Consider the following 9,578-nt stretch of genomic DNA (forward strand, 5'->3'; position numbering starts at 1 on the left):
GCCAGTCCTATTTAACATCAACATCCTGTCTACAAGATACAGCCAGTCCTATTTAACATCAACATCCTGTCTACAAGATACCGCCAGTCCTATTTAACATCAACATCCTGTCTACAAGATACCGCCAGTCTGACAAGTCAGTCCTATTTAACATCAACATCCTGTCTACAAGATACAGCCAGTCCTATTTAACATCAACATCCTGTCTACAAGATACAACCAGTCCTATTTAACATCAACATCCTGTCTACAAGATACAGCCAGTCCTATTTAACATCAACATCCTGTCTACAAGATACAGCCAGTCCTATTTAACATCAACATCCTGTCTACAAGATACAGCCAGTCCTATTTAACATCAACATCCTGTCTACAAGATACCGCCAGTCCTATTTAACATCAACATCCTGTCTACAAGATACAGCCAGTCTGACAAGTCAGTCCCATTTACCATCAACATCTTTATAGTACCTTCATCATTAAAACCATTTAGGCTCTTTAGCATTACTTTGATGTCTTAATCAACAGCCAGTATCTCCAATCCAACAGACAGCATCTCCAATCCAACAGACAGCATCTCCAATCCAACAGACAGCATCTCCAATCCAACAGACAGCATCTCCAATCCAACAGACAGCATCTCCAATCCAACAGACAGCATCTCCAATCCAACAGACAGCATCTCCAATCCAACAGACAGCATCTCCAATCCAACAGACAGCATCTCCAATCCAACAGACAGCATCTCCAATCAACAGACAGCATCTCCAATCAACAGACAGCATCTCAATCAACAGACAGCATCTCCAATCAACAGACAGCATCTCCAATCAACAGACAGCATCTCCAATCAACAGACAGCATCTCCAATCAACAGACAGTATCTTTGGGTAGTATTATGGAACGTTTCTTGATTTCTCAGTGGATAGCCAGTATTCTATTCTGTCTTAGAGTCATCTTAACCTTCCTGACAGGTCTGTGGTCAGGCTCTGGTTCCTCTAGGAGGGTGACCGTGTCCTCCCTAACCTTTCTGACAGGTCTGTGGTCTGCTCTGGTTCCTCTAGGAGGGTGACTCCGTGTCCTCATCACTAACCTTCCTGACAGGTCTGTGGTCAGGCTCTGGTTCCTCTAGGAGGGTGACCTCCGTGTCCTCATCACTAACCTTCCTGACAGGTTGGTGGTCAGGTTCCTCTAGGAGGGTGACCTCCGTGTCCTCATCACTAACCTTTCTGACAGGTCGGTGGTCAGGCTCTGGTTCCTCTAGGAGGGTGACCTCCGTGTCCTCATCCCTAACCTTCCTGACAGGTCGGTGGTCAGGCTCTGGTTCCTCTAGGAGGGTGACCTCCGTGTCCTCATCCCTAACCTTCCTGACAGGTCGGTGGTCAGGCTCTGGTTCCTCTAGGAGGGTGACCTCCGTGTCCTCATCACTAACCTTCCTGACAGGTCGGTGGTCAGGCTCTGGTTCCTCTAGGAGGGTGACCTCCGTGTCCTCATCACTAACCTTCCTGACAGGTTGGTGGTCAGGCTCTGGTTCCTCTAGGAGGGTGACCTCCGTGTCCTCATCACTAACCTTCCTGACAGGTCTGTGGTCAGGCTCTGGTTCCTCTAGGAGGGTGACCTCCGTGTCCTCATCACTAAACTTTCTGACAGGTTGGTGGTCAGGCTCTGGTTCCTCTAGGAGGGTGACCTCCGTGTCCTCATCACTAACCTTCCTGACAGGTCGGTGGTCAGGCTCTGGTTCCTCTAGGAGGGTGACCTCCGTGTCCTCATCACTAACCTTCCTGACAGGTCGGTGGTCAGGCTCTGGTTCCTCTAGGAGGGTGACCTCCGTGTCCTCATCACTAACCTTCCTGACAGGTGGTGGTCAGGCTCTGGTTCCTCTAGGAGGGTGACCTCCGTGTCCTCATCACTAACCTTCCTGACAGGTCGGTGGTCAGGCTCTGGTTCCTCTAGGAGGGTGACCTCCGTGTCCTCATCACTAACCTTCCTGACAGGTCGGTGGTCAGGTTCCTCTAGGAGGGTGACCTCCGTGTCCTCATCACTAACCTTCCTGACAGGTCGGTGGTCAGGCTCTGGTTCCTCTAGGAGGGTGACCTCCGTGTCCTCATCACTAACCTTCCTGACAGGTCGGTGGTCAGGCTCTGGTTCCTCTAGGAGGGTGACCTCCGTGTCCTCATCACTAAACTTTCTTCTTCCTGACAGGTCGGTGGTCAGGCTCTGGTTTCTAGGAGGGTGACCTCCGTGTCCTCATCACTAACCTTCCTGACAGGTCGGTGGTCAGGCTCTGGTTCCTCTAGGAGGGTGACCTCCGTGTCCTCATCACTAAACTTTCTTCTTCCTGACAGTGGTCATGCTCTGGTTCCTCTAGGAGGGTGACCTCCGTGTCCTCATCCCTAACCTTCCTGACAGGTCTGTGGTCAGGCTCTGGTTCCTCTAGGAGGGTGACCTCCGTGTCCTCATCCCTAACCTTCCTGACAGGTCTGTGGTCAGGCTCTGGTTCCTCTAGAGGGTGACCTCCGTGTCCTCATCACTAACCTTCCTGACAGGTCTGTGGTCAGGCTCTGGTTCCTCTAGGAGGGTGACCGTGTCCTCATCACTAACCTTCCTGACAGGTCTGTGGTCAGGCTCTGGTTCCTCTAGGAGGGTGACCTCCGTGTCCTCATCACTAACCTTCCTGACAGGTTGGTGGTCAGGCTCTGGTTCCTCTAGGAGGGTGATTATCATCACTAACCTTCCTGACAGGTCGGTGGTCAGGCTCTGGTTCCTCTAGGAGGGTGACCTCCGTGTCCTCATCACTAACCTTCCTGACAGGTTGGTGGTCAGGCTCTGGTTCCTCTAGGAGGGTGACCTCCGTGTCCTCATCACTAACCTTCCTGACAGGTTGGTGGTCAGGCTCTGGTTCCTCTAGGAGGGTGACCTCCGTGTCCTCATCACTAACCTTCCTGACAGGTCGGTGGTCAGGTTCCTCTAGGAGGGTGACCGTGTCCTCATCACTAACCTTCCTGACAGGTCGGTGGTCAGGCTCTGGTTCCTCTAGGAGGGTGACCTCCGTGTCCTCATCACTAACCTTCCTGACAGGTCGGTGGTCAGGCTCTGGTTCTCTAGGAGGGTGGTCCTCATCCCTAACCTTCCTGACAGGTCTGTGGTCAGGCTCTGGTTCCTCTAGGAGGGTGACCTCCGTGTCCTCATCACTAACCTTCCTGACAGGTCGGTGGTCAGGCTCTGGTTCCTCAAGAGGGTGACCTCCGTGTCCTCATCCCTAACCTTCCTGACAGGTCTGTGGTCAGGCTCTAAGTTCCTCTAGGAGGGTGACCTCCGTGTCCCATCCCTAACCTTCCTGACAGGTTGTGGTCAGGCTCTGGTTCCTCTAGGAGGGTGACCTCCGTGTCCTCATCACTAACCTTCTGACAGGTTGGTGGTCAGGTTCTGGTTCCTCTAGAGGGTGACACCGTGTCCTCATCCCTAACCTTCCTGACAGGTCGGTGGTCAGGCTCTGGTTTCTAGGAGGGTGACCTCCGTGTCCTCATCCCTAACCTTCCTGACAGGTGATGTGGTCATGCTCTGGTTCCTCTAGGAGGGTGACCTCCGTGTCCTCATCACTAACCTTCCTGACAGGTATGGTCATGGAGGGTGATCCTCATCACTAACCTTCACAGGTGAATGGTCCTCTGGTTCCTCTGTGACCTCCTGTTTCCTGGAGGAATATGTCAGGCTCTGGTGAATACCTCCGCTGTTATGGATGGAATATGTCAGGTGAATACCTGGTTCCTCATCACTAACCTTCCTGTCAGGTCGGTGGTCAGGCTCTGGTTCCTCTGGAGGGTGAATCCGTGTCCTGAATACCTTTCTTCTTCCTGGATGGGATCTGGTTCCTCTATGAGGGTGACCTATGTCATACAGGTGAATACCTCGGGCTGCTGTTTATGGATGGAATATGTCATGGTGAATACCTGGGCTGCTGTTTATGGATGTGAATATGTCATGGATCTGAATATGTCTCTCTGTTCTTGTCTGCTGTTTATGGATGGAATATGTCATGGTGAATACCTGGGCTGCTGTTTATGGATGGAATATGTCATGGTGAATACCTGGTTATGGATGGAATATGTCATGGTGAATACCTGGTTATGGATGGAATATGTCATGGTGAATACCTGGTTATGGATGGAATATGTCATGGTGAATACCTGGTTATGGATGGAATATGTCATGGTGAATACCTGGTTATGGATGGAATATGTCATGGTGAATACCTGGTTATGGGTGGAATATGTCATGGTGAATACCTGGTTATGGATGGAATATGTCATGGTGAATACCTGGTTATGGATGGAATATGTCATGGTGAATACCTGGTTATGGATGGAATATGTCATGGTGAATACCTGGTTATGGATGGAATATGTCATGGTGAATACCTGGTTATGGATGGAATATGTCATGGTGAATACCTGGTTATGGATGGAATATGTCATGGTGAATACCTGGTTATGGATGGAATATGTCATGGTGAATACCTGGTTATGGATGGAATATGTCATGGTGAATACCTGGTTATGGATGGAATATGTCATGGTGAATACCTGGTTATGGATGGAATATGTCATGGTGAATACCTGGTTATGGATGGAATATGTCATGGTGAATACCTGGTTATGGATGGAATATGTCATGGTGAATACCTGGTTATGGATGGAATATGTCATGGTGAATACCTGGTTATGGATGGAATATGTCATGGTGAATACCTGGTTATGGATGGAATATGTCATGGTGAATACCTGGTTATGGATGGAATATGTCATGGTGAATACCTGGTTATGGATGGAATATGTCATGGTGAATACCTGGTTATGGATGGAATATGTCATGGTGAATACCTGTTTATGGATGGAATATGTCATGGTGAATACCTGGTTTATGGATGGAATATGTCATGGTGAATACCTGGTTATGGATGGAATATGTCATGGTGAATACCTGGTTATGGATGGAATATGTCATGGTGAATACCTGGTTATGGATGGAATATGTCATGGTGAATACCTGGTTATGGATGGAATATGTCATGGTGAATACCTGGTTATGGATGGAATATGTCATGGTGAATACCTGGGCTGCTGTTTATGGATGGAATATGTCATGGTGAATACCTGGTTATGGATGGAATATGTCATGGTGAATACCTGGTTATGGATGGAATATGTCATGGTGAATACCTGGTTATGGATGGAATATGTCATGGTGAATACCTGGTTATGGATGGAATATGTCATGGTGAATACCTGGTTATGGATGGAATATGTCATGGTGAATACCTGGGCTGCTGTTTATGGATGGAATATGTCATGGTGAATACCTGTTTATGGATGGAATATGTCATGGTGAATACCTGGTTATGGATGGAATATGTCATGGTGAATACCTGGTTATGGATGGAATATGTCATGGTGAATACCTGGTTATGGATGGAATATGTCATGGTGAATACCTGGTTATGGATGGAATATGTCATGGTGAATACCTGGTTATGGATGGAATATGTCATGGTGAATACCTGGTTATGGATGGAATATGTCATGGTGAATACCTGGTTATGGATGGAATATGTCATGGTGAATACCTGGTTATGGATGGAATATGTCATGGTGAATACCTGGTTATGGATGGAATATGTCATGGTGAATACCTGGTTATGGATGGAATATGTCATGGTGAATACCTGGTTATGGATGGAATATGTCATGGTGAATACCTGGTTATGGATGGAATATGTCATGGTGAATACCTGTTTATGGATGGAATATGTCATGGTGAATACCTGTTTATGGATGGAATATGTCATGGTGAATACCTGTTTATGGATGGAATATGTCATGGTGAATACCTGTTTATGGATGGAATATGTCATGGTGAATACCTGGTTATGGATGGAATATGTCATGGTGAATACCTGGTTATGGATGGAATATGTCATGGTGAATACCTGGTTATGGATGGGTCTGCTGTTTATGGATGGAATATGTCATGGTGAATACCTGGTTATGGATGGAATATGTCATGGTGAATACCTGGTTATGGATGGAATATGTCATGGTGAATACCTGGTTATGGATGGAATATGTCATGGTGAATACCTGGTTATGGATGGAATATGTCATGCTGAATACCTTTATGGATGGAATATGTCATGGTGAATACCTGGTTATGGATGGAATATGTCATGGTGAATACCTGGTTATGGATGGAATATGTCATGGTGAATACCTGGTTATGGATGGAATATGTCATGGTGAATACCTGGTTATGGATGGAATATGTCATGGTGAATACCTGGGCTGCGGTCTCCTCTCAGGCTGGTAACAGAGTCCATGTGCAGCAGAGCCTCGGCAGCCTCGATGGTCTTATCAGAACAGTAGATGCTGGTGCCAGACTGTTGGTAATGGACGGACGCTCCACTGAAACACAGAAAACACACGTTAGTAAAGGTGAAAAGCACCGCTGCAGGTCTGTACAGCCGCTGTAGACATTTCATCACTTGTACAGTACAGAGGGGTTCTGATGCAACCTACTGGAAATAAAAGTGGTGTTTGGTTACCTCAAGACTGTTACCACGGTTTGGTTTTTATTGTGAAAACACTGTCGGTGTTCCACCATTAACAGTTTACTACCAAACTAAAAGGTTGAGACACTTCAAATGGCTTGTTTACTACACTAAACACACAGGACTTCTAAAGTCTGTCAAAGCTGACATCCTGTCTCTGGCGCCACCTAGCAACCGTTCCGTCTCCAGTTACTATGGCATAACTGATGTAGGATCAGCTGCAAATAAGTCTCTCTCTACCACCATGACCTACAGTGTCAGACTGACCTTAAAACAGATGTTACAGAGCATCAAGTAACTAACTAACCATAACTAACTAACCATAACTAACCATCTATAACTAACCATCTATAACTAACCATCTATAACTAACTAACCATCTATAACTAACCATAACTATAACTAACTAACCATCTATAACTAACCATCTATAACTAAACCATAACTAACTAACCATCTATAACCATAACTAACTAACCATCTACATAACTAACTAACTACCCATAACTAACTAACCATATAATAAGTATTGGTTAGAAGTCATGGTTTCCTCCTTTCCTTTGGGCCCTGATGTTTTCCTTGTAAAATGACCCAATCTGTTTTCCTCATTATGGGCTGTCTACAACAAGGGGTCTAGAGGGTTTCCTTGTGCTCATCTGGTCATGGTAAATCATTTGGGCTAGGAATTGTTTCACAAAAAAAAAAAAGGAGACAAGGAAAAATTATGCAATTTATTAGTATGGGGTATGCAGTCATTCTGAGGAACTAGGAGACAGACTAAGCCCAGGGATTCCATTTACAGTACACTACTTTTGACCAGAGCGCTCTGGGCCCTGGTCAAAAGTAGTGCACTATATAGTGGATAGGGTGCCATTTGGGACTAAACCCAGGGCACCTGTTGTTGTCCCTCTCTGGGAAGCACGTATCTGGTTACCATCACCCCTGCCCATGTTTGGCTACGAGGCAGGCACAGGGTAGGGAGAGGGGTTATCTTTAGGAAGACAGACTGACACCCCCTCCCCCCCAATCCCTCTCATTCAGACCCTGACACACACACACTACCCGTCGTCCCAAGCGCAAACAAACTGTAGCCCCCCACACACACACATAAACAAGCAGAACTACTATAGGCACCTGATAGGCCGAGCTGCCACATAGACGGGATACTTTGACACCGATACATAGGCTAGAAATAAACACAGACATTTGACATACATACTAAGATGCATTTATCTGTAAGCATATTATACATTTAACTGTCAAAGTGTTAACACAAAAAATATTTAAAAAGTAAACTTTTAACTGTAAAAGTTTAACTGTAAAAGTGAAATAAAATGTTATGCATTTTCATATTTCTAGGGATTCGTTCAACAGTGAGTGTTTGGTTAATAATAATAAGCGAGGTTGGTTATCAGAATATTTGGTTGGGTACGGACTTGGGTTGAAATAGTACTGCTGCACTACCTTATTCAGTCATTGTATTTAAGAAAATGAATTAACATCTGTAAAAAGCAATTGAGGCTAAAAGTCAGCATATTTCAAAAGTACAAAATGCGTGTGAATAAATATGATTTTCATCATTACTCGACAAGCAAGAAAGAAAAAGCTGGTACTATTTGACCGAGCCAATAATAGCAAGTCCGACACAAAGTAGTGCAGTCCCCTATGACTTCCGTGTTTACACTCGCGTAGCCTTTCCTCCAGTTCTCTTCGAAGACGGTGAAGACGGTCTCCATCCCCACGTCACTCACTCCCGCCCCGGACACCATTGGATAACTCAGTTATCTACGCCCACCCGTCAGCAGCGCTCATTGGCTGGTGGGAGGATTTCGAACGCCTCACGAGCGCCGTTGGTCAAATGGACCTGTCAATCAAGCCACAACCCGCCTAGATGCATAACAATGCTTCCGCCATCGAAATGATCCAAAAATATTTTTTAAATTATCGTTAAATCAAGGAAGAAATGCAAACACACTCTAGCCAATGTAAAAGAATAACCTTTGTATGGCGAACTGAACTTAAACGAGACACGATTTGCACTTAAAAATCGCGAGCGAGTAAACGCAAAAGCCAGCATTGAGTGCACCGTTAGCAGCCACACACTTCACGGGATAAACCACTGGGCCCACACTTAGATAACGGTCCGAATCGGACTCAGAAAACGGTACATGACTGAAAAAACAGATGGGGAAAAAAGTCACAAAATGACTAGAATACAGCTTTCAACTAAATGTTTACACTCACTTCCGTGTCATTCAATGTTTGAACAAACTGGCTGTATGTGTTATTCAACAAGGAAAAATATATCGATAGACTAAATTTCAATACAGGGATAAAATCACAACATAACTGATTCAATATAGGTAGATGATATAAACAGATTGTGTATTTAAAGCCATGATAAACGCGGAATAAACATAAATCCACATGCCCTTCCGACTCAGACAGCGTGGCAAAGACGTAGGAAAGACAACACATCTACACCACTTCCCGGTTTCAGCGGGGCTCCCCTCTGCCAGAATAACTAGTTATTATGATACACATGGACGAAGAAACTATAAATCACGATATGCACGCGCTGCTACGTGCAGATTGCGGTCTAATCCTCCAGTGCTCAAATCCAAACAGTAATTTTAAACATTTTAAGAACGATTGAAGAAAAGCGGACATCGCCATGCAGGTTACTACAAGGTGATCACTTCCTGCTTTGCCCTCCATTATTTCACGAAACTACTTAACGGATATGGGGCGCAGCGGTCGCTAAAATAAACACACAACGTGTCAAACGGTCGCCGGTAGAACGAGTTCTAAAAATAAATTCCGTTACCTGCTCTGATGAGCAGATCGAGTTGGTTAGCGGGCCCTCATGAAGTGAAGTCGCCATGTTCTTCCCGTGTTGCAGATTCGTATTGACTTCACACTGAAATGCAAAGGCAGCCAAAAGCTCAGATCACCCGCCGCCAGAGGAAATCTC

The 9,578-nt window shown here is 45.7% G+C and overlaps 1 protein-coding gene across 1 annotated transcript; it reads right to left on the reverse strand.

Annotated features, from left to right (window-relative positions):
- Nucleotides 1–1,060: 1,060 nt before the first annotated feature.
- On the reverse strand, nt 1,061–8,373 carry LOC127926732 (titin-like). The gene is made up of 10 exons (XM_052512238.1): nt 8,287–8,373; nt 7,739–7,770; nt 6,334–6,458; nt 3,781–3,874; nt 2,999–3,200; nt 2,732–2,938; nt 2,536–2,670; nt 2,378–2,467; nt 1,295–1,618; nt 1,061–1,225 (listed from the first exon to the last, which is right to left on the reverse strand). The coding sequence occupies exons 1-10, from the start codon at nt 8,371–8,373 to the stop codon at nt 1,061–1,063; spliced, it is 1,461 nt and encodes a 486-aa protein (XP_052368198.1).
- Nucleotides 8,374–9,578: the final 1,205 nt, after the last annotated feature.

The sequence above is a fragment of the Oncorhynchus keta genome, unplaced genomic scaffold (genome assembly GCF_023373465.1).
Source record: "Oncorhynchus keta strain PuntledgeMale-10-30-2019 unplaced genomic scaffold, Oket_V2 Un_contig_8116_pilon_pilon, whole genome shotgun sequence".
Lineage (NCBI taxonomy): Eukaryota > Metazoa > Chordata > Actinopteri > Salmoniformes > Salmonidae > Oncorhynchus > Oncorhynchus keta.

Bases quoted from the DNA above. Each gene is read 5' to 3' on its own strand.
- LOC127926732 (XM_052512238.1), bottom strand. From the start codon at position 8,373: ATGGTGTCCGGGGCGGGAGTGAGTGACGTGGGGATGGAGACCGTCTTC. The intron at 2,671-2,731 runs GTTAGTGATGAT...CCTGTCAGGAAG, and splicing joins ACCACCGACCTGTCAGGAAG to GTTAGTGATGAGGACACGGA. The intron at 1,619-2,377 runs GTCACCCTCCTA...GAGGACACGGAG, and splicing joins TTAGGGATGAGGACACGGAG to GTCACCCTCCTAGAGGAACC.